Here is a 22333-nt window from a genome sequence, read left to right as displayed (position 1 = left end):
ACGTACGGGTAAGGGGTTTGACATGCTTTTGTCTTTGCATTGATTCATAGCCTTACAGGTGAAACACTCGATCTCAGCGGAATGGTTTATGCAGGGGGCGCAGGGGTAGTTACTGGGAAGCAATGTCTGTCAGGCACTCGCACGGACATCCTCTCCCAAATCACCAAGTGGATCAACAACAGCGAAGAGTCTGTTCCACGCGTAATGTGGATATCCGGTCCTGCAGGCAAGGGCAAATCAGCCATCGCGCACACGATCGCCAACTGGTTCAAGGAAACGGGAGGCCTCGGTTCATGTTTTTGTTTTGACCGGCACAGAGAAGGAGATCGTCGTCATGAAAAGATTTTCTCCACCATCGCGCGTGATCTTGCTGATTGTGATCCAGGGATGAGACGAGCGTTAGCGGATGCGGTCGAGAATGCCACCTCGCTCAAGAACACTACGGACATTATCCAGCAGTGGCGCGAGCTTCTCATGGGACCGCTGAAGAAGTTCCCTGCGTCAAGCGTGGGGCCTGTCTTGATCGTGATCGATGCGCTGGATGAGAGCGGGGGAATAGAGACGCGGCAGGACCTTCTCCGCATACTTGCCGGTAAACTTCAGAACAAAAAAGTTCCCCAAATCACCGAACTCCCTTCCAACTTTCGGATTCTCGTCACCTCTCGCCCGCTTCTCGATATCGAAGAGGGGTTTAAAGGCGCTGGACATATTCTACGGTTGTCCATGGACGATATTTCACCAGAAGTCGCGAAGTCCGACATTCAGGCGTTCGTATCTGAGGAGCTGAAAGAGCTATCAGAATTTCAGGACAAAGAGTTCGCAGATCTCGCTGGGAAAGCCGATGGACTTTTCGAGTGGGCGCGTCTCGCCTGCGAATACATCAAAAATCCCCCTCTAGGTGTATGCCACATGGATCGCTTCGATGCCCTCGTAAACCGCAGTGCCGGAAAGCAGAAAAACCTGCTATACGAGATGTATCTGGTCATTTTGAAAGAAATTATGAAAAGAGATCGATACGACGATGACGAGCAGTATGAGAAAGCATTAGCAGGGTTTCGCTCCGTGATGGGACAAATACTCGGCACAGCTGAGCCACTCCCTTTCAATTCCCTTAATATCATGCGGAAATACTTTCCAGACCGAAGCAAGCATGACAACATGAACATTATTAAGCATATGGGATCTCTCCTCAGCGGCACCACCAACTCGTGTACTCCCATCCGACCCCTTCACGCATCTTTCCACGACTTCCTGACAGACAGGTCATCCAGCGGAGCCTTTTTCGTCGAAGTGTCCAAGGTACAGCGCGACCTTGCATTTGCGTCGCTACGAGCGATGGAACATGGCCTTTGCTTCAACATCTGTGGTTTGAAGTCATCTTACCTCCCTAATTCCCAAGACACGGAGCTGCCCGAACGAGTCAAAACATCCATTTCCCCACATTTGTCCTATTCCTGTCGATATTGGGCTACGCATGTTCAGACAACGGACTTCGACGACGAGCTCACAAAGGAAATAAGATCACTCTTCGACGACGAGCGACTGATGTTTTGGATCGAAGCACTCGGACTTCTCGATGCAATCAGCGGTGCAATTTCTGTGCTTCCACTCCTTGCGAAGTGGCTGAAGGTGAGCACATGCCTGTGAGGCAGGGTCGGACGAACGGCTCATACATATATACAGGACCATTCTGGATGCGAAGATTTGCGGTCCGCCACGATGGATGTACAAAGATTCATGCAAGTGTTTGGTGGCATGATTTTGCACAGCACACCCCATCTGTATTTATCAGCCCTCCCATTCTCACCCGTCAACTCTACGATGCCTACCAAATTCACACCCAGGTTTCCGAATACCCTTCGTGTGGTATCCGGCCGCGATTTGAACTGGACGGTTGTTCAGGCCATAATCACGGGGCACACTGGCGTGGTTTTGTCAGTCTCGTTCTCACCGGATGGTACTCGCATCGCGTCTGGTTCATTCGATAAGACCGTGCGGCTGTGGAATGCAGCGACAGGACAGCCATTGGGTGAGCCCTTGAAGGGGCACACTGGCGCGGTTTACTCAGTCTCATTCTCACCGGATGGTACTCGCATCGTGTCTGGTTCATGGGATAACACCGTGCGGCTGTGGAATGCAGCGACGGGACAGCCATTCGGTGAGCCCTTGAACGGGCACACTGGCCGGGTTTACTCAGTCTCGTTCTCATCGGATGGTACTCGCATCGCGTCTGGTTCGCAGGATAAAACCGTGCGGCTGTGGAATGCAGCGACGGGACAGCCATTGGGTGAGCCCTTGAACGGGCACACTGGCGCGGTTTATTCAGTCTCATTCTCACCGGATGGTACTCGCATCGCGTCTGGTTCATTCGATAACACCTTGCGGCTGTGGAATGCAGCGACGGGACAGCCATTGGGTGAGCCCTTGAACGAGCACACTGGCCGGGTTTACTCAGTCTCGTTCTCACCGGATGGTACTCGCATCGCGTCTGGTTCGGAGGATAACACCGTGCGGCTGTGGAATGCAGCGACAGGACAGCCGTTGCGTGAGCCCTTGAACGGGCACACTGGTGCGGTTTACTCAGTCTCGTTCTCATCGGATGGTACTCGCATCGCGTCTAGTTCGCAGGATAAAACCGTGCGGCTGTGGAATGCAGCGTCGGGACAGCCGTTGGGTGAGCCCTTGAAGGGGCACACTGGCCCGGTTTACTCAGTCTCATTCTCACCGGATGGTACTCGCATCGCGTCTGGTTCATTCGATAACACCGCGCGGCTGTGGAATGCAGTGACGGGACAGCCATTCGGTGAGCCCTTGAACGGGCACACTGGCATAGTTCGGTCAGTCTCGTTCTCATCGGATGGTACTCGCATCGCATCTGGTTCGGACGATAACACCGTGTGGCTTATGAAAGTGCCGCCATCCCCCGAGTCCACAGAGTCAGATCCCTCTGCATCTCCACCGCATGGAAGTGCCGCATCTCTTACTCAAGAAAGTCGTATCACCCCAATCAACACTTATGACCATCCCCCCATTTCCTTCTCTCCCTGTGTGAAACACGCCTTGCCCAACTCTGCTGACTTGCTCGAACCCACCTCTGATCATCATTCTAATTCATCCCCTTTCTTGCTCCAGCCCGATGGATGGATCATGGGACCCAAATATGAGCTCCTTTTCTGGGTACCTCCCGGGGCCGCTTCCCGACGCTTGTTTTATTCTCCCGACACTGCAATGGTGATTCCGAGAGGAGGCGTTGAGCTTGATTTGAGCTCCATGGCACATGGCATGCGCTGGTCGAGTTGCCGAGACGCGTGAGTTTTTAATCTTTACCATCTGTCCTCGCGGTTGCTAACATCAATCTCTCCAGTTCCACGTAACAATGAGTTTATTGCTGCAAAATTGAGTGTACCATTTAATTCTATGATTGCCTTCCTAAGTATATTGAGCACCGATCCTGAATTTATGGTTGTCCGACTGAACGATGCACTGAACAGGAGACTGCAATGTTGCTGCTTATTCGTAGCGAAAACGGAAACGCCCTGTGTCACAGGTGCTTCGGTATTCCTGATCTCATCACCATCAATCTCGATCCAAGTGTGTGTGATGAAGCGGCTCAACCCCGCACATACAAAGACATAAGGACGTGCTGGCGCATCGGCAAAACTTGGCAAAGTGGCCTCAACCTAATGATGATGCTACCTGCGACAACGCCGCTCAGATCTACCCCACTGACTAATGATGGAGCCTATGGATATTTAAATCATTGTGGGTTTACGGGCCGTAGATTTCACACAGTTCCATAGCTCTGCACACCCGCTTCTTGCTAGTGAACAAAGCAATGTGCATGCCATCCCTTCAAGTGTTTCGTCATGCGAACATGCAAGGCTATGGCTCTGATCGTGGCCCTTGACGTTATCGTCTCTTTCCAGAGCACGAGCTACGTGCCCAGATCCTGGTACGCTGCATAACTAATATCTCAACCGACGGAAGGGCGCCACCAAGGAGCCTTGGCGCTTCTCTCCAGCCTCACGTTAGTTCAGTCAACGAGGCCAGGTATCTAATCATGGATTTAAGCCTTCCAAACGGTGTCTGGAACTTGAACTGTGTCTTCGATGGTGCGTGTTTAGTATGGGCCACCACAAATGCATCTTCCCCCTCGCATCTCATTAAACAATACAACATCTCCTATGCAGGGCATGGAGGGCATGAAACAGCTGACTACCTTGTCGCCGAATTGCCCTCCCTTTTAATGGCTGGATTGTTGCCTACAGTGACCAACTTGGAGGGCGTTTCAGATGTTCTCACCAGAGCGATTTTTGACGTGGATGAAGCAATAAAACGGGACTTCCTCAAAATATTCCCTGAAGAAGTCGACGAAATCGCTACGATGTCAGACATAACAGTCAAAGCGCGGGTCAACGACCAGTTTTCCGGAGGACTAAATCATCAAAAAGCCCTACGTTGCTTGAGGGGATCTACGATCTTATTAACGCTCGTCGACCCTACAAAGAAACATCTTTGGGTGCTAAATCTCGGTGATGGCTTAGTGGGTAAGCCGAGGTGAAGGTTCAAGCGGAAATCACTGACATCGACTTTGGAGCAGCGCTCGGAAGTAAACGAGACGCGAGTTCACAATGGAATGCATCCATCTTGAGCGATAATTACAATGGCAACAACCCTGCTGAGGCCGATCGCATCAAACAGCAACACCCTGGCGAACCAGAATTCATCTTCGATGATAGAGTGCTCGGTAATCTTGCTGTCACGAGAGGTAAGTCTACCGAATGTATTAGGCTAGATCAGCTGATCTCACTGTGATGCGGCGTCAAGCTGTTGGCGACCAGAGCTTCAAACTGCCTCGCATCTACACTGAGAAAATATTTTTAAATGTAGAACCTGGATTTCGTGTCCCTGCTGCGATTGAGTCTTTCATTCGACGAAATCTGAGCCCACCATACGTCTCGAATATTGCAAGCGTTCGTTATCTCGACCTTCATGAGCAGTCAAACTGCGACTGCTTTATCTTAATGTGTTCCGACGGGCTGGTTGACCTTTACATGGATGACCCAGATCACGTCGAATCCCTAACATCTCTCGTCCAGAAGTGGGTGGGAATAGTAGGTGACGTCGTGAAAGACGACGTTCAGGAGGCAATGCTGCGCTTGTTAAGACACGCTCTGGGCGCAGAAGACATCGACAGAGTTCTCATGTATGCTTAACATAGACATGCCTGTTCCTTACATGGATGATACGACTGCCATCTTACAAGTGCTGTAGTATCCGATACCAAGACGTGTGCATGTATGGGGTAACGGATGCGGATTGTACAGATGCCAAGTGTCAGAAATGCTGCGTTTGTAAATTAGAGATAAAAGTCAGGAAAACGTCTACGCATCATCGCAGATCCACGATCTCCAGCGGGATGTCTTTCATTTGCACGTGCCCCTTGTCTGCGTCCTAAACAACTGATCAATAGCTGTGGACGAACCACTCCAGAAGCTACGCACTGTGTAGATCGGCACCTCTGGGTGCGGGTGGAAGGCTTCCTTAACATTGCAGTCTAAAATCGTTTGCAAGCCTGGGGGGTCGGTGAGGCGGAAAATTCCAAAGCTAACCGTGAAAAGAATTAAGACACGAGTGGTATGAGCAATGAGGTACGCACTTGGGAGAGAATTTGGGGGCGCAAACAACGGCAAAGGACTCCGGAAGCATACGCTGAAATCCAGAATGCGTATGTAGATCAACCGACGACATAAAGCCTTCGTAAAGGGCCAGTAAGCAAGAGGTTCTGTGCTAAATTGAAGGACCCACAAGATTGTGAAGGATGCGTGTGAATCTAACGAAGATAGTTAGACGCAGATACACAGGACAGCCGGAGGAAACATACCCATCCCAAGGTAATCAAAGATCGTTCTTCCGTGAATTGCAGGACGAGCTCTTCCTCATCCATAGTGCAGGTATCGCTTGTCGAGTGTTGCCTTGGAATCAAGAGTGTCGTGACAGTAAATTTATTTCCCTTGTCTTTTCCAAGCAATAGTCCACAAGTTTCGCGATTTCGCACCGTATTCAGCGATGCGATAGACAGGAACCGCGGAAGGCATTCTCGTGGCAAGCTCACAGTCTTCAGGTCGGGTACTTGGACGGGATCGCTGGCTTTACGAGTGATCCGTGCAGACTCTTGTGAAGCAGTCCGGTACCGGTCACCATCGATATGACGTACGGGAGCGGGTGGGGGTGGAGGCGCAGCCTGAGGAGCTCGTGAAAGAGAAGAATACGAGGTTGCAGAATCAAAGTAGACATCAGAAGTCGACCGCGTCGTATTCTGAGAGTATGGGTATGGCGCCGGCTGACTCGGCAAGACGACCACGGATGGATCAGGAAGTTGATTAGTAGAAAATTGAGAAGATTCCGGTACGAAAAGTAGGGAAGATCGTACAAGATTGGTGGGCTTGAGAGTGGGGTAATTAAACATTGATTGCAGAGAAGGTGCGTAGCCTTGCTTGAGCTGGTGTTGCGACATGAGTTCTGGGTATTGAATGTGTCCATCCGGTGGAACAGGTGATGTTGTGGTTACTGGTGCAGGATAAGACGGGCTGAAGGGATGATGAGATACGCACAACAGTGACGAGGAGATACTCACGTCTTCAAGCTTGTTGGAGTCGTAGCGCGGTTCCTGTATGGCCAAGTCTATAGATGTATAAATTCAAGATTCGAGGACGCTGACCTTGTTGGGCTCTCGATAGGCATAAGAAGAGGAGCAACGTCTTCATAAAATTGTGGATCGATAAAAGATGAACGCTGGGAGCTGCCTGCGGATGTTGCAAGCATGGGAGAAGGAACAACGCTACGGCGAGCCTCCCGCGCAGCAAACTCTGCTTCCTCTTGACGTTTTAGAATACCCTCTTGTTCCCGCCTGCGTCTTCGTCTAACTTCATCGTGTTCGTCTCTTCTGTGGTCTTCATGCTTCCTGAACTCGTCGTGATCTCTCCGTTTTTCCACAGCGCTCACAGGGGTCACGGGCTCAGGAGGGGTGCCTTCGCGATTGTAGTACGTCGAGTCGGACAACTGTGCGTTTGCAGCGCGCCTAGCGGCTGTCAATGCGTCTTCCTTTTTCTTGCTCCCGGTATCAATCTGTAGACGCGGTGGCTGTGTCTCGACTGATCGCATAGAATAACGTGCCTCATCTCCCCTTCGCTTTTCCTCACGCTTCCGTTCAGCATCTCTACGAACTGCTTCTTGTGCTAGCCATCCAGAATCGTCAAAGGGGGAGCGTCGACCATCATCTTGTCGCCTATACTCCGTGTGCCTGCTCCCCTCTGGGGGACCGGTTGATGACGACGGTCTGCTATATTCAATATTTTGCATTCTCCATCTTTCATAGCGGTCGACGATGATTGGTTTGATTTCACCCAGATCAAGAAGAATTTGTTGACCGTTCTGAAAGGAGAGTTAGACAGAGTCGCACCGAAATCAATTTTACGAGGGATCGACGAAGAGCATATCGTACTTTGATAAAGTACACATTTCATGATCGGAAGAGACGAGAAAGGCAGCAGGCACGAGTTACTCACAAGACCAAGATTGTGGCGTTGCGTGGGTGACAGTAAAGTGTAATACTCCTTGTGCATCGGAAGCTTCTCGAGAATTATCGTCGCAGACTTTGCATATTCCATAAAGGCTTCGTCAAGTTCACCAGCCTCGGCATGTGCTCTACCAGCTTTCCGGAAACCATCTGCTTTCTTGAGCCATTGCTTGAGACCTTTCGAAGGATCCCAAAGGTTGGAAAGAGCACGTTCTGAGAGCTCTGCAATTGTTGAAGGCCTCCGACTAGATGGGCTTGGTCGCGGAGAGGGTCGGGGCACATTTGCATAAGGCGAACTCATGATGGAACGAAAGCAAGAGCATCTAACCACCACCGCTCGTAACGTCCCGATATTTCGTACTTACCATATTTGGAACGAAATGCCTCCGTGTGGCTGTTCTGGTTCGTTGATTGGCCCGAGATTGGGCTTCTGGAACTTGGATGGACAATTGACCAAGTACTACATATATACACATTATCATCATACAACAAGATCAGCTTCTTGCGCAGCACGCCCCTTAGCTCCGAAGTCGATCTAACAATAGCTAACACCTTATTGTCAGCGACGAACAAACGATGCTAGGAGCATAATAATTTCGAAATGTCTATGTGAACATGGAGGGCGAGTGTGAAGGCAGAAGCACGTACAAATCTCTGGGAAAGCGTAGACTCTAGGTGAGATTACATTTTGCAAGGTTTCTCGAAGTTCAGAGTCAGCTGTGATAGTCGGTCTTTACTAGTTCCTATTCCGTAGACTCAAGTACAGTCGCTGTGGGTAAATCATATGGGGCACAGGGTATTGTAAAGGGTCCCCAGGTCCATTTCGCCGCAGCGTCGCTGTTCAGTCTCATTCGTCCAGAAGATACATGCTTACATTCTTGCCTCACAGGCCATGCGGTAGTTCTTCAAGCAAAATACACCAAGATCGAAATGCTTACGATGACGCATTTAAGCAGACACGTCATATCACTCGAACCGGTTTTCCGTCAGCCACATTTGTCGGGTTGTTCGTGGCACCTATTGATAGGGAAAAGCCTGGTCTCAGTGTCAGATGGCTACTCTGGTCAGTATGTGCTGTACATCCCTTAAACGCACACTTTTCCCTACATGCTACTTCCCCTTCTAGTGCCTCCCTCGATCTTGCAAGTCAGACTTGAATCCTAAACCTCTTCATTCGAACAGCCTCTGCTAGCAGAGTTTTGATCATACAAGCCATCGTAGTATGTACCCCTCAATGTCGGCGTCCCAGTGGGGTTCTCCCACTGCTCCCAGGAAAGCTCTGCTTATTCATGGGTTAACTGCATGGTCGGGTTCATGGGAGGGCCTCGCTCAGTTATTAGTAGCAGAAGGTCAGGTTTTATGATACCACGGCGATGATGCTCTGTTTTCAACATGCTCCATAGGATTCTTTGTCGTAGCGCCGAATCTCCTCGGGCATGCATGGAGACGAGGGACCGACTACCGTATGTCCACCCTTGCAGAGGATCTCCGACCATACTTCGTCAAAGACACATCCTACGATGTGATTATAGGTCACTCTCTTGGAGGCCCAGTGGCATTGTCGCTCTTGCAATTCTTGCCCAAAACGAAAGAAACGGCTATCATACTCCTCGATCCCCCTCTCGAGCTCGAGGGGACTGAAATGATTAAAAGTTGGATTCTGAATGAGGCTGTGACTATCAAAACCATCAAGGAGCTAGCTGATGATCGTGGTTGGTCACGACGTGACTGCATGTTACATGTATTATCAGTTTTAATGTGCGACCGTACCACGGTCGAGGGAATCTTCTCGGTAAGATTGCAACTTGTGGACATGGTGAATGTTGCTGACACTTCTGATGTTGTTATGAACAGCATAACGAGCCATGGTCTTTCAGTGGCCTGCTCAGAAACATCCCCCCTCATGTGAAGATCACCGTGCTGGCATCAGATCCGAAGGTCGGCGCCTTTTGTGATCCGGAGCACATCCCTTGTGACGTTGAGAGACTGAGTGTCAGAGTTCTTCCAGGCATCGGCCACTGCATCCAATGCGAGGATCTAGATGCTATCATGGACTCAATCCAACTACCAAAAGCGAAGCTTTGAGAGGTGCGAAGGAGAAGCGTGTTTCGTGGTTTCATGGCCAATTCTATGTCTAGGACTTTCTGTTGGAACCTAGTCTCGGCTCGTACATGAGGGATCGCAAAGCATACAGTAGTCCAACTATCCCAAGATATCAGTCTCATGCTTGAAAGAAAGATACAATGTTCCCTTGCTATTGCTGCAGTTCAACTTCGTCGAGTTTACTATGGGTCCACGTCAAGCGGTATCACCTTGGACCGCTTTCGACTCGATAGCATTGTATTTTTGATGACAACGTTCTCGCTCACCATTACAACCATGCGATCGCTGGTATAACATCCCTACCACAGACCTTACCGACAATCCCCCAAGGCTTGAGCCTGTGAGAGAGCTTCGACAGCGAGTTCATGCATGGAATCATGTAGTACGATACATGCATGTGAGAGAGAACAGTGTTGATAATAACACTATCGGTCACCATCAGACAAACCATGCCAAAAGTTAGTAGCGCCATATCTCTGGCATTCAGCGGTAACAGCCTCCATCGGGAGGTATGAGAAGTGGAGGTGCAGCTCGACAGTTCAGTCTCACTCAGCAAATGACATTAGATGATAGGCGATTGATGTCCTGTTGTAGGTCAAAGAACAAATCGTATCCAAAAACATGAAAACAAAAAAGCCTGAAGAAGTGTCAACCCCTGGTATGGGACAGGGTAACCATTGCAATACTCACCGTATAGAGCACCTTCCAGTGTTGATCACATCGTGATGGCACTATCCCTTGGCATGCCTGTTGAAGCCATGGCGAGAATACTGTCTACAGGCTGGGAGATCATTGAAGGTGCAAGAATCTTCATCCATGTTATCGTAGATATCGTTATGATACGAAAAGAACAGGCGCCCGGCACCGGCTGATTGGAAGAGCCACAACTTCTTGTGCCTAGCTTCGAATCTATTATTGACTACCCACGGCGAAGATCATCGAATCTAGTAATTGCTCGGAGCATCAATTTCCAATTGTCCATATAACAAACACGTCAAAAACATGGCAGAACAGGCCTCGAGGGCCGTACGACATTACGAAGTCATGGTGTTTTGCGGGAAGGAAGTGAGCTGTGCAGCACTTCCCGTCAATTTGAAGTTGGAGGTCAAAACTCCACTAGTATCGAGCGCAAGCTCATAAGTGCCAGGATAGAGCCAAAAGTTGCCGTCGGTATCTGCTCTTGCGAGATTGCCAAGTGTGATCGGTAGTTCAGCTGTTGCAGTGGTGCCCGGCGTAATGCCGTGAGAGCGGGTGTAGCTGACAAGAACCTTGTTAGGGTAGGGAGCATCTCCGTACATGCCACTGGCGAAAAGAAGGGAAACATAGTCAGATGTCCCTGAAGATAAGGAAATGAGATGGTAGGATGAGATAAATCATAGTCCACATACTGTTTCCGGTGTTCGTTACACTAACAGCAAGCGTAGCAAATGGTGCGACGTCCAAGTACGCAGCATACTCCGCTCCATCAATGAGAGCCTGGATGCTGTATGATGTTGCAGGGGCTTGCACCCATTCGTAACGAAATGTAGTGTAGTGCTCGCCATATCCGAATTCGTAGACAGGCATGCCGGTGTACCAGATATAGGTACGGCCTGGACTCGTTAAATTGGGACGGAGGTTCATATTCGTCATGGGGATCTCATTGACATAGCTTGCTGGGTATTGCGTGATAGGAAGGCGCCCAGCAGGCGCAACCTTGCCACTGAGGGTGTCGAAAACAGCCTGTCCACCACTCTGACCTGGGTACCCTGCCCAAACGAGCGCATTGACCTAAAATAACTATTGAGCAATTGAACTAGAAAGAGGAATTGATTGCTGACAGAAGCATTGCCTTTGAGAATGGAATCATCAAGTTGTCCGCCACCAAATTGCACCACGACCAAAGGCTTGCCTATCATCTCAAGCTCAGCAACAAGGTCGAGCTGGTTGCCGGGCCAAGTAATCGAGTAGCGATCCATGTCCTCGTTCTCGACGGTAAGATCAATACCCCCAGCGTAGATGACAGCGTCTGCCTCCTTTGCAGCCGCAACAGCAGCAGCGAATCCACTCGTGTCGTTAGATATAATGTTGGTGCCCAACACGTAGGTGACATTATAGCCATCATCCATCGCGCCCATGACGGGGCTGATGAGATAAGGAGCAACACCAAAGTAGTTGCCCTGCATCTGGGTGGTTGCGTTTGCCCACGGGCCGATCAAAGCAATGTTTTTGATGCTACTTGAGAGTGGTAGAGTACCGTCGTTCTTCAGGAGAACAATACCCTCCGCGGCAACTCGGTATGCAAGCTGTTGAGCGATAGGTATATTGACATTACTCCAGTTGTATGTTCTGTAAGGCTGTCGCTCTTCTGGATCAAAGTAACCGAGACTGAAACACTGTATCAGCAAAAAAACATTGGCATGCAGGACGGCGCCATACCGGACGAGCGAGGCGTATTGGTGAACCAAAGCTGTGCGTAGGTCGGTCTCTGCGATAAGAGACTCGTTGTATGCGATTGGCAACCACTCTCCATAGAAGGAGCCACAATCTAGGTCAGTTCCTGCCTTGAGTGCATCTGCGACAGCCTGTTGAGGGGTAGCATAGTTATGGTGAGAGTAAATACTCTGGACGGCACCTGGAAAGTGAAACTTGATCATGAGGCCAAGTAACTATCCAGACTCTACTCACCACAATCACCGGTGACCTGTTCGCAAGTTGTCAACTCACTATACACAAGTAAAGTAACTTTGAGTATACCCATCGGTCTTGTGCGAACCCGTAGAAATCACGGAGAATATCTTGAAGCAAGTACGCATCTGCGCAAGAAGGAACACCGTTGATAGCATTGTACGAGCACCTGCGTTATAAACAGGTAGAATGGGTCGGCAAAATAGTACGGCGCAAGGAGTTGTGGTAGTACGTACATGGCAGCACCAACTTTGGCATCTCTATAGCAACTCTGGAATGAGGGGAGGTAGTATTCCACGAGATCTTGAGAAGTGATCACTGCATTAAAGCCATATCGAACAGTGCCATCCCAGTCCTCGATATCATAGCCCGCAAAGTGTTTACACGTGGAAACGACCTGGTAGTAAGGCTTTGGGTCAAGACCACCTTGCAAGCCAACCACGAGGTTGTACACGTATTGGGAGAGGTGGTACGGGTCTTCTCCAGGTGTTTCCTGACCTCTGCCCCATCGAGGGTCTTTGAATGGATTGATGTTTGGTGTCCAAAAGTCCAGACCCGCGCGCCCGTAGTTATTGAAGGCGCGTCCCTCCATACCCACAATGTTTCCAACAAACTTGATCAACTCATCGTCAAAAGCAGCACCCATAAGGATCGGCTGGGGAAACGACGTCGCATAGCTGAATTCGCCTGACGTCGAGAAGTTAACACCTGGACTGTTTGCCACTCCGTGCTGGACACAAGCAAGTCAGTTTCGGCAGACTCCGAGATTCTGTTAAACATTATCATTCACCAAAGCTTCCGACCACCACTGGTACGCTGGCAAACCCAGACGAGGAACCCCAGGAGACTTGTTGACAGTATTATTGATCAGCTCTGGAACAGTGAACAACTCGACCAAGGAAGTTGCCCGCGTAATGGGGTCAAGAGCAGTGTCGCAGATTGCGTTGCTTGCTAGAGGTCCACTTTCGCAATCAGGAAAGACATAACCAGTAACGCTGCCTGCTGCGAGGGCATGAACAAGAGCGACGTGCTTTGAAATCTTCATGGTGATCATTTGCAGTAATAGATCACGAAGGGTTGACGTGTTTCTATTTTTACGAGCTTGTTGATCCGCGATCTAGCACCATTTGCAACTCGGAAGGCTTCTTGATTTCAATTATCGTTGGCAGGATTGTCGTGTCTCAATGGCGCGCAGATAACGACCTCGGCTATCATATGTCATATATCATGCATTCATGAGGCAGATGCAGCTCTTTGGATGGAAGAACTGAGCTCCCGAGGAAAATATCTGTATCACTTCGTTCAAGGCAGGAGCATATAGTATGTCTGTCTGCTCAAATAATAGTTTTCCTGAGTCTACCCCAGTGGCTCTTGCATTCAATAAGACACGTCATATTACTGGAACCGGTTTTCCGTCAGCTGCAGGGCGCTTCCTTTGATGAACTTCGGGGTTATTCGTGGCACCTATCAATAGGGTCTCGGTGTCAGACGGCTCCTCTGGTCAGTATGTGCTGTACGCCCATTAAATGCACGCTTTTCCCTACATGCTACTTCCCCTGCTAGTGCCTCCCTCGATCTTGTAAGTCAGACTTGAATTTTGAACCTCTTCACTCGAACAGCTTCTGCTAGCAGAGTTTTGGTCATACAAGCCATATTAGTATGTACCCCTCAATTTCGGCGTCCCAGTGGGGTTCTCCCACTGCTCCCAGGAAAGCTCTGCTTATTCATGGGCTGACTGCATGGTCAGGTTCATGGGAGGGCCTCGCTCAGCTATTAGTATCAGAAGGTCAGGTTTTATGATACCATAGTGACGATGCTCTGTTTTCAACTTGCTTCATAGGGTTCTTTGTCGTGGCGCCGAACCTCCTCGGGCATGCATGGAGACGAGGGACCGACTACCGTATGTCCACCCTTGCAGAGGATCTCCGACCATACTTCGTCAAAGACACATCCTACGACGTGATTGTAGGTCACTCTCTCGGAGGCCCAGTGGCCTTGTCGCTCTTGCAATTCTTGCCAAAAACAAAAGAAACGGCTGTCATACTCCTCGATCCCCCTCTCGAGATTGAGGGGACAAGCGAAATGCATAAAAATTGGTTTCTGAACGAGGTTACGAATGTCAGATCCACCGAGGAGGTGGCTGATGATCGTGGTTGGTCACGACGTGACTGCGTGTTACGTGTATTAGGACTTTCAATGTGCGATCGTACCACTGTCGAGGGAATCTTCTCGGTAAGATTGCAACTTGTGGACATGGTGAATGTTGCTGACACTTCTGCTGTTGTTATGAACAGCATAACAGCCCATGGTCTTTCAGTGGCCTGCTCAGAAACATCCCCCCTCATGTGAAGATCTCCGTGCTGGTATCAGATCCGGAGGCTGGCGCCGTTTGTGATCCGGAGCACATCCCTAGTAACGTTGAGAGACTGAGTGTCAGAGTTCTTCCTGGCATTGGCCACTGCATTCACTACGAGAATCCAGATGCTATCGTGGACTTAATTCAACTACCGAGAGCGAAGCTTTGAGAAGTGCGAAGGAGAGCGTGTTTCGTGGTTTGATTTTGATGGGTCAATTCTGTGTCTAGGACTTTCTGTTGGAACCTAGCCTCTGCTCGTGTATAAGGTATCGCGAAGCATACAGTAGTCCAACTATGCCAAAATATCAGTCTTATGCTTGAAAGAAAGATACAATGTTCCCTTCAGCTCAACTTCATCGAGTCTATGGGTCCACGTCAAGCGGTACCACCTCGGAACACTTCCGACTCGATAGCATTGTCTGACTATAGAATTGATCTCACTCACCATTATAACCATGCGATGGCTGGTATAACATCACTGCCGCAGACCTTCAATCGACAATTCCCTGCACCGAGGTTTGATTTTGTTTGAGCTTCGACAGCGAGTTCATGTAGTATGAGACATACATGTGAGAGAGAACAGTATCAATAATAGCATTATCGATTACCATTGGACAACCCATGCCAAAAGCTAGTGGCCCCATGTCTCTGGCACATCGGGAGGTATGGTGCGGCCCGGCATTCGTCATCTATTTTTATAAGCAGCGATGACTTCGAGATCGACTTCACGATGCGGTTGCTTCTTTGCTAGTGACTCGATCATTGAGAAGTCTGGATCGGGATAAATTTCATCCGCAGCGTAGTTCCCAGCGACATCGTCCACCATTTCCAGACTACGTGGAAAGATATCAGTGAAGATAACAAGGAAATGGTATAGGCATTGTGTGAATAAGAATGGGATTCAGATACAAGCTAAGACCACGTCCGCTTCGCTGGCAAGTGATATCAGCGTATGAGAATCGCCACCAACGTCGATGCTGCAGGAGAGCAGTTATTTGAAATGGATCAGATCTAGGGTGAGATAATAGCGATCCAGAAACAGCAGTAACCTGCGATTCATAGTTGAAACGTTGACAAGCTACATTTCTTGACACATGAGCACACCGGACAGTCTCGGACTCACCAATAATAATCCAGTACGCATTTAGGCTATCAGTGTGATTTGAATCACCGCAACTTGGCCACAGTATATCCACGTGATCTATAATACCAGAAATTGTCTGATCAAACCCAGTTGTAGAAACCCCATGATGTTCCGAATCATATCTAACTCCACCAGACGCCTGAACAGGTATAAGAACGCGTTTCAAAAACAAAGCTGTGATCAGCGGACTCATTGACGCCTACATTTCCATTTCCATTATGACCCAGTCTTCTTTTGACGAGAAGCGCCAGACGAAAGACAAGACGCAAGATGAGTTGTATGAAGTTAGAGGAAACGCCGCTGGAGATATTTCGCAATATGCAGCTGTAGCAGAGGTCGAGAAACACACCACTTGGTTTGTCTGGCTTCTTGTGGCTTGTTGCACTATATCTGGCTTGTTATTTGGTATGGGCCGCGTGCTTCACTTTCATGAAATGACTGACCATACGATGCATAAACAGGTTATGATACTGGTGTAATCTCTGGTACTCTAGTTACCATCAACGGAGACCTTGGCCCGGCTCAATTATCGGACGGACAGAAGGTGGGCCTGATATCCAAGACCCAATTCCATGATCACTTGACCACCTCATTCTAGGAATTCATCACGTCAGCCACCACATTGGGCGCATTACTCGGGGGCCTTGCTGCTGGTGCCATGTCAGACTGGACGGGCCGTCGACCCGCCCTTGGCATCGCAGACATCATCTTCGTCGGCGGAGCTCTTGGGCAGGCAGTCTGTCATACGGTATGGAGTATGGTATGTTTCCTTCCATGCGCCCCCATTTACCACGCACTGACCATCAACTTGAATATTGCCAGATCGGCTGCCGGTTCCTCATCGGTATCGGCGTCGGTGTTGCATCGTGCATCGCGCCTCTGTATATACAAGAGCTGTCGCCTACACGCATGCGCGGGCGCATGGTCGTGTTGAACGTTGTAATGATCACTTTTGGGCAGGTAGTTGCTTATGGAATCGATGCAGGCTTTGCAAATGTGAGTGGTGGTTGGAGGTGGATGGTGGGACTTGGTACCGTCCCAGCTGGTATTCAATTGATATGTTTGGCGTTCTTACCGGAGAGTCGTGAGTTTCTTTCCTCTTTGGTTATGTAGCGTCATTTACTGGGGTATGGCTAACAATGGACTTCGTCGTGCAGCAAGGATACTTATCCGAAAGGGTAACATAGAGGCTGCGCACAGAGTGTTAGAACGTGTCTACTCGGAAGCCACGGCTGAACAGATTGATTTACAGGTATTCTTAGCATTTGGTCAGTCGAACACAGGCAAATAGTCTGAACCACCTCATAGCTCCAGGTTCTCCGTGCATCGGTACAGCAGAGTATCGACATCGCAAATTCCACAACCTTCTTTGAGCGCTTCAACTCCATGATCACCGTTCCCGTAAACCGTAGAGCACTGAGTAAGATACACCCATTGCTTACGCAGTCTTGCCGTACTGACGTTGCAAAGTCATCGGATGCGGCATGCAAGCGTACCAACAACTCTGTGGATTCAATACGCTCATGTATTACTCTGCATCGCTCTTTCAGGAGATAGGGTTCAACCAGCCTACTCGGATGCGGCATGCAAGCGTACCAACAACTCTGTGGATTCAATACGCTCATGTATTACTCTGCATCGCTCTTTCAGGAGATAGGGTTCAACCAGCCTACAGCGGTTGGACTGATCATCAGCGGGACAAACTTCATCTTCACACTTTTTGCGTTGAAGTATATTGATATCGTGGGACGACGGAAGATCATGGTGTTCTCTGCACCTGGCATGGTTTTTGGCCTCACCCTTGCCAGCATCGCGTTCCATTGTATGTTTTCCATTAATTGCGCGATAGGTCAGATGACGGACCGGATTTGGTAGATATGACACTGCATACAGGTGGCGATCTAGTCAGTGGCGCGTCTTACTCCAGAACATGGTCAGCGATCGTTCTTCTCTCGATGATCATCTTCGTCGCATCGTATGCGACGGGCTTGGGAAACGTCCCGTGGCAGCAAGGCGAGCTCTTTGGTCTCGAAGGTCGCATCGTTATTTCTCCTACCTGTCAGTTCAGCACTGACATTTTCATGCAGTCCGCGGTATTGGCACATCGCTCTCGACTGCGACGAACTGGGCTGGCAACCTTCTCATCGGCTCTACATACCTCTCCCTCATGGCGAAAATTACTCCCGCCGGTGCATTTGGGTTCTACGCAGGGCTGTGCTTGTTAGGATGGCTATTTTGCTTGTTTTGCTTCCCTGAGACTGCTGGGTTGAGCCTCGAGGAGGTCCAGAGCATCTTTCAGGATGGTTTTGGGATCCGAGAGAGCCAGAGAATGAGGAATAAAAAGCAAGAGATGAAGATGCAGCAAGAGATCCAAGCAGGGCGGGGGGATGCATGATGGGCACGTTATGATCTCATAGTATGAACTTGACTGGTTTGGTTGCCTCCCGCTGAGTTCTACACAGAGCTGAACCTGCTAGGATGGCTGTTCAACTTGTTTTGCTTACCTGAGACTACCGGGGTGAGCCTCGTGATGGGTGCGCAGAAATACCTATCTCAGAGCATATTAAGAGCTACGATGTGATTGCTGATACTCTAGATGAGCGAACAACGAATACACGCACGTATCTTGCACAATCCATCTGAACCCGATATCGACCGAAGTTGCTACCATTTTACCTGCCACACACAAGGCAGCACCATAGTCATGCGTGTCATTCAACAAACGAGAGAAGCTCATGGTGCATCTATCGTTAAGCTTTCGTCGCCGTGAAGAAAGCAGTTTTATAAACGTATCCCAGCATAGACCGGGAATTACTCGTGTAAGTCGTGTCTATCATTCGCTCATCCTGATGGTAGATCGCCCTCGTCAGATTTACACAGCGGGTGCGATATAAAGACTTACAGATATCACAAAGCCGATTTTTCGAGCCAGTATTTTGACTTCTTCGAGATCAAGTTCGATAGATGGATCATTGGTTGTATTATTTTCGAAGTGCCAGAGCAGCGGACCTGATATGTGGTCAGCAGGAGAACTGAGACGAAACGAGCGTCCTGACCCATGTTAATCCACACTCCACCGGGTGCTAATATCCTGTGGATTATACGAAGGTAGTTGACAATATTCTTTGCCTGAAGGAGCTTCATTAGGATAGAATACACCTGGACAGAAACGAATTCGCACAGTGTCAATGAAGAAACATGTCATAACAGCGTTCCATTGCCCCGCCTGTGGTTCGACATCGCCTTCCTCGTATTCTGCTCCATAAATCTCCTCGAAATCGCCTGAAACGTTGAGAAGCTACGATACTAAAAGGACCTGTCAATACTCATACCCGCAACCAAGGAAAAATTCGAGCCAGTCGGTAGGGCCGAGGGAAGGACATCAGGTATTTTCACTGGGTGTAACATCGCGTCGCGGTCAGGAAGGTTGGAGAAAGAATGGACGTAAGGGTATATGGTGTATTGTCCAATTGTATCAGTCCTGCGACCAAGATCAAATGTTTAGCCAGTACACTCAGATCCCTGCTTTTCTCACCTGTTTAAAATAACATAAGATGCAAGAAGCATATAGTGAGAAAATTCATTTCCCTGACAGGCGAACCCTAGCGATTTGATCAAGTCCGATTCAGAAGAGAGATACATGAACTCTGCAAACCTAAATTCGCAACATCATAAGCCAACCGGCCAAGACCTGCACCAGGAACGAGCACCCGAATATTTTTCCTGGTGGAGTGATATATCTGTATCGTCTAGAGGAGAATTTGGAGCCTAAGCCAACCTTAACTCCGGAGATGGTTTGTCCGAGAAATGCGCGACCAGCGCGTCTTTCATTGGCGTATAACACGTTTCCCGTTCTTCTTTTCCCTGTAATGCAAGCCCAGGTTACATACGCTGAAAAGGGGCAGAATTATAAGTTTACCTCCTGACTCCAGTCTCGTACAAATTGCTTCAGGGTGCTTCGCAACTTGTCCATATCGAAGTCCGTAGGTTTGTACTTTCGCTGATGCTGACTGACATTCGAATGGTCATGCGAATGATTGTGGGGGTGCGGGTGACTATGAGAATGTGAATGCGCGTCACCTGCATAACATTGACAATGTTAGGCACAAATCGGATTCTTTCTCGTACAACTACAAACCATGCGAATGCTCGTGCAAAGTCCCACAGACAGCCTTGTCCTCATCTGCGTCTTTAGGAGAATCGAGATCATGGCCGAAGATCTCGGGGTTTGCAACAATCAGCTTCAAGAATTCTGCATTGGCCAGAATGGCTTTATCCACTTCTTGAAGTTTTTGTCGGTACCCAAGGACATCGAGAAGATCTTTGTCACCCTGAGGAAGCGTGTGAATGTCTTTTCGTCGCCTATTGTTGGCTGCTAGCTAAATATGTCGGACGAGCAGGCGATGCATAAGGACAGTGCGGTGCGTGATGATTAAAAACACCTGCCGAGTATTGGGCATATTGCTGGAATGTTGCGATGACATTAGAGAAATGTTTCTGCTCCTCTTCGATTTCAGCATCCGAGAATGTTTGGGACATTGTTCGAGAAACAAGTGTAAGTACCACTAAGTAAGATCAGCGTGATTCGAAGCAACCGAGTCAGAAAAGGGTAATTATAGATGGATGAGTCAGCGACTTCCGAATTCAACAACATCAAACAACTACATATAGTACTAGCGGTTGCCACTGAATCAACGCTACGATATAACCGGTCTCGTCAGGTATAGTAACGTCAAGGGTTAATTCCCGCTGGCTTGCTCACCGTATCCTCGCCTAGGCTTCTTAGGGTAACGCCGAGCAACAGCCATGATAAGTGGCTTGACTACCGCTGCTTGTCATAGCACAGCTGAGCACCGACCATGAGTAAGCTTTACCTTTTTAGTTAAACTTGGCGATATACGATGCAAGATCATCGTTCCTGGCACTATTTTTTGATGTATTCTATGGCTGCTGTAGTGCGCAGCTCAGCATCCAGTTTCCTTGCAGCCAATAGTATCATAATAGCGCACCCACTCAATGACAGATTGACGCCTTGCAGAGTCCTTATGCTAATGTAACTTGCGCACAGCATACGAGGCACATATGAGTATATAATCTGGGTCGATCTAATGCGCTAACCTTGCCTTCAGAATGTCTGAAGCAACCATAACTATTGGACCAGCGGTGGTCGGATCTATGATCGCCGGCTACTTATTTGGCTGCTCGACGATGCAAACATACAATTACTATAAGCGTTTTCCAGGTGATAGAAGAGTATTTCGAATTTTGGTGCGTTATGTCTGCCTTGCTTCTAGTCAAAGCTAATTGAACTTTGTAGGTGGCAGTTGTGATGTATGTGTCGATGCATCTCAATATCGACCTCAAGGTCTGATTCATCACAGGATGCTGACATTTGGACATATCATTTCCATCATGTATTGGACATGGACCCTGACCGTTACAGGTTGCGAGGATCCTGACGGCGTGACCATATTCTCCAGTTCTCGGGACGCAAATATCGTCTTGACACCCCTGATTAGCACTCTTGTTCAGGTAAGTAACGACCGATTCAAGCACGGCTCCATTCAACTTAATTATGCAGATGTTTTTCATCTACAGATTGTTCAAATTCTCAGGAAGCAGGACGGTCGCCGCGTTTTGTGGCATTCTCAGCATATTGAATCTTACCGGCACTTTGGTAGATGCAGTCCACGCACTGACCGTTCCCACGAATAGAACAACGAAAAACACACGAGATTGGTTGACAATCCTGACTCTCGTTGCAGCCGCTGCTTGCGATTTGGTAATTACGATTGGTCTGGTGTATTTCCTGCAGCGTGAACGCAGACGAACCACAGTTCACCAGTAAGCTGCACCATTTCGAGTGTCTCTCTCCTCTAAACGATTCCCTTCCAGAATACATAATATCGCTGACCGTCTAACTCTTTGGGCAATTGAAACTGGTCTCGCCACCAGGTACGCAAACTTTTGCATACGAAGGTTTTACCATGAGGTTCATATTCACAGCATGTCTTCTGTCTTAATTATTGTCTTCGTGAGTCCTTTCAATAACGATTGTGGTGAGTGCTGCTAATGACAATAGTTTTGTGCCATGAGGGATACTTGTGAGACAGTTCGTCATAGCTATGGAATCATATTTGAACATTTCCACTCTAGTCTTATGGACTGCTGTTTACAACGTTCTGGCTGATGGTGAGCATCACTTTTCACGTCTTAATTTACGTATTTCCTCAATTTCAAAATAGTTTATACAAATTCGCTCCTAGCCGCGTGAGTCACTCTGCTCAGGCGGGTCAAATAGGGCTAGAGCTAACGCGGACACAGACTCAATAGCCGTAAAACCACTCGCATTCAGGAGACTCGTGTTATCGATTTTCCCAGTGGTTGCGACACACCACCTGACCTTGTCAGCGAGAAACCGGAGACTATTAATTAGATTGTTGGTTTTCCCTGTCTATTTTACACAGCTCTAAAGTTATTGTTA

At 48.8% G+C, this 22333-nt stretch overlaps 9 protein-coding genes across 9 annotated transcripts; 6 read left to right on the top strand and 3 right to left on the bottom strand.

Annotated features, from left to right (window-relative positions):
• Positions 1-2408: 2408 nt before the first annotated feature.
• Positions 2409-3746, top strand: HD556DRAFT_93019 (uncharacterized protein). The gene is made up of 4 exons (XM_041312060.1): positions 2409-2420; positions 2809-3308; positions 3365-3433; positions 3492-3746. Exons 2-3 carry the CDS (start codon positions 2905-2907, stop codon positions 3372-3374), a joined length of 414 nt encoding a protein of 137 aa, XP_041153220.1. The 5' UTR covers positions 2409-2420; positions 2809-2904; the 3' UTR covers positions 3375-3433; positions 3492-3746.
• Positions 3747-3835: 89 nt separating this feature from the next.
• On the top strand, positions 3836-5646 carry HD556DRAFT_1456504 (phosphatase 2C-like domain-containing protein; the record flags this gene model as incomplete). The annotated part of the gene is made up of 5 exons (XM_041308142.1): positions 3836-3896; positions 3927-4112; positions 4191-4547; positions 4601-4768; positions 4828-5646. 5 exons carry the CDS (start codon positions 3836-3838, stop codon positions 5214-5216), a joined length of 1161 nt encoding a protein of 386 aa, XP_041153219.1. The 3' UTR covers positions 5217-5646.
• HD556DRAFT_1420145 (uncharacterized protein) lies at positions 5178-8034 on the bottom strand. The gene is made up of 8 exons (XM_041304455.1): positions 7569-8034; positions 6722-7434; positions 6638-6670; positions 5885-6590; positions 5809-5833; positions 5660-5756; positions 5505-5607; positions 5178-5454 (listed from the first exon to the last, which is right to left on the bottom strand). Exons 1-8 carry the CDS (start codon positions 7878-7880, stop codon positions 5392-5394), a joined length of 2052 nt encoding a protein of 683 aa, XP_041153218.1. The 5' UTR covers positions 7881-8034; the 3' UTR covers positions 5178-5391.
• A 779-nt stretch (positions 8035-8813) lies between these two features.
• Positions 8814-9664, top strand: HD556DRAFT_1249325 (Alpha/Beta hydrolase protein; the record flags this gene model as incomplete). The annotated part of the gene is made up of 3 exons (XM_041298833.1): positions 8814-8928; positions 8983-9371; positions 9434-9664. The coding sequence occupies 3 exons, from the start codon at positions 8814-8816 to the stop codon at positions 9662-9664; spliced, it is 735 nt and encodes a 244-aa protein (XP_041153217.1).
• Positions 9665-10716: 1052 nt separating this feature from the next.
• Positions 10717-13394, bottom strand: HD556DRAFT_1314004 (glycoside hydrolase family 3 protein; the record flags this gene model as incomplete). Its single annotated transcript, XM_041300873.1, has 8 exons — positions 10717-11018; positions 11071-11452; positions 11503-12049; positions 12101-12296; positions 12350-12365; positions 12389-12518; positions 12586-13079; positions 13140-13394. The coding sequence occupies 8 exons, from the start codon at positions 13392-13394 to the stop codon at positions 10717-10719; spliced, it is 2322 nt and encodes a 773-aa protein (XP_041153216.1).
• Positions 13395-13735: 341 nt separating this feature from the next.
• On the top strand, positions 13736-15214 carry HD556DRAFT_93793 (Alpha/Beta hydrolase protein). The gene is made up of 3 exons (XM_041312078.1): positions 13736-14135; positions 14190-14581; positions 14644-15214. Exons 1-3 carry the CDS (start codon positions 14009-14011, stop codon positions 14872-14874), a joined length of 750 nt encoding a protein of 249 aa, XP_041153215.1. The 5' UTR covers positions 13736-14008; the 3' UTR covers positions 14875-15214.
• An 853-nt stretch (positions 15215-16067) lies between these two features.
• On the top strand, positions 16068-18244 carry HD556DRAFT_1249331 (general substrate transporter; the record flags this gene model as incomplete). The annotated part of the gene is made up of 9 exons (XM_041298835.1): positions 16068-16254; positions 16311-16393; positions 16448-16609; positions 16672-16933; positions 17007-17101; positions 17158-17294; positions 17418-17671; positions 17725-17883; positions 17937-18244. 9 exons carry the CDS (start codon positions 16068-16070, stop codon positions 18242-18244), a joined length of 1647 nt encoding a protein of 548 aa, XP_041153214.1.
• On the bottom strand, positions 18170-20388 carry HD556DRAFT_1456413 (N2227-domain-containing protein; the record flags this gene model as incomplete). The annotated part of the gene is made up of 11 exons (XM_041308141.1): positions 18170-18695; positions 18752-18858; positions 18906-18978; positions 19031-19131; positions 19182-19330; positions 19385-19451; positions 19505-19572; positions 19628-19713; positions 19769-19929; positions 19988-20228; positions 20296-20388. The coding sequence occupies 11 exons, from the start codon at positions 20386-20388 to the stop codon at positions 18600-18602; spliced, it is 1242 nt and encodes a 413-aa protein (XP_041153213.1). The 3' UTR covers positions 18170-18599.
• Positions 20389-20979: 591 nt separating this feature from the next.
• Positions 20980-22285, top strand: HD556DRAFT_1450385 (uncharacterized protein; the record flags this gene model as incomplete). Its single annotated transcript, XM_041307754.1, has 10 exons — positions 20980-21117; positions 21167-21180; positions 21231-21381; positions 21431-21693; positions 21745-21804; positions 21856-21883; positions 21932-21953; positions 22006-22041; positions 22095-22119; positions 22174-22285. The coding sequence occupies 10 exons, from the start codon at positions 20980-20982 to the stop codon at positions 22283-22285; spliced, it is 849 nt and encodes a 282-aa protein (XP_041153212.1).
• Positions 22286-22333: the final 48 nt, after the last annotated feature.

This window comes from Suillus plorans (assembly GCF_016647745.1).
Source record: "Suillus plorans strain S12 chromosome Unknown HD556scaffold_104, whole genome shotgun sequence".
Lineage (NCBI taxonomy): Eukaryota > Fungi > Basidiomycota > Agaricomycetes > Boletales > Suillaceae > Suillus > Suillus plorans.
Note: the sequence above shows the minus strand (reverse complement) of the source record. Positions and strands in the feature narration are given on the sequence as shown.

Bases quoted from the DNA above. Each gene is read 5' to 3' on its own strand.
- HD556DRAFT_93019 (XM_041312060.1), top strand. From the start codon at position 2,905: ATGAAAGTGCCGCCATCCCCCGAGTCCACAGAGTCAGATCCCTCTGCA.
- HD556DRAFT_1420145 (XM_041304455.1), bottom strand. From the start codon at position 7,880: ATGAGTTCGCCTTATGCAAATGTGCCCCGACCCTCTCCGCGACCAAGC. The intron at 5,757-5,808 runs GTGGGTCCTTCA...CCCTTTACGAAG, and splicing joins CACGCATCCTTCACAATCTT to GCTTTATGTCGTCGGTTGAT. The intron at 5,455-5,504 runs GTGCGTAGCTTC...TCAGTTGTTTAG, and splicing joins CAGAGGTGCCGATCTACACA to GACGCAGACAAGGGGCACGT.
- HD556DRAFT_93793 (XM_041312078.1), top strand. From the start codon at position 14,009: ATGTACCCCTCAATTTCGGCGTCCCAGTGGGGTTCTCCCACTGCTCCC. The intron at 14,136-14,189 runs GTCAGGTTTTAT...CTTGCTTCATAG, and splicing joins TCAGCTATTAGTATCAGAAG to GGTTCTTTGTCGTGGCGCCG. The intron at 14,582-14,643 runs GTAAGATTGCAA...TGTTATGAACAG, and splicing joins CTGTCGAGGGAATCTTCTCG to CATAACAGCCCATGGTCTTT.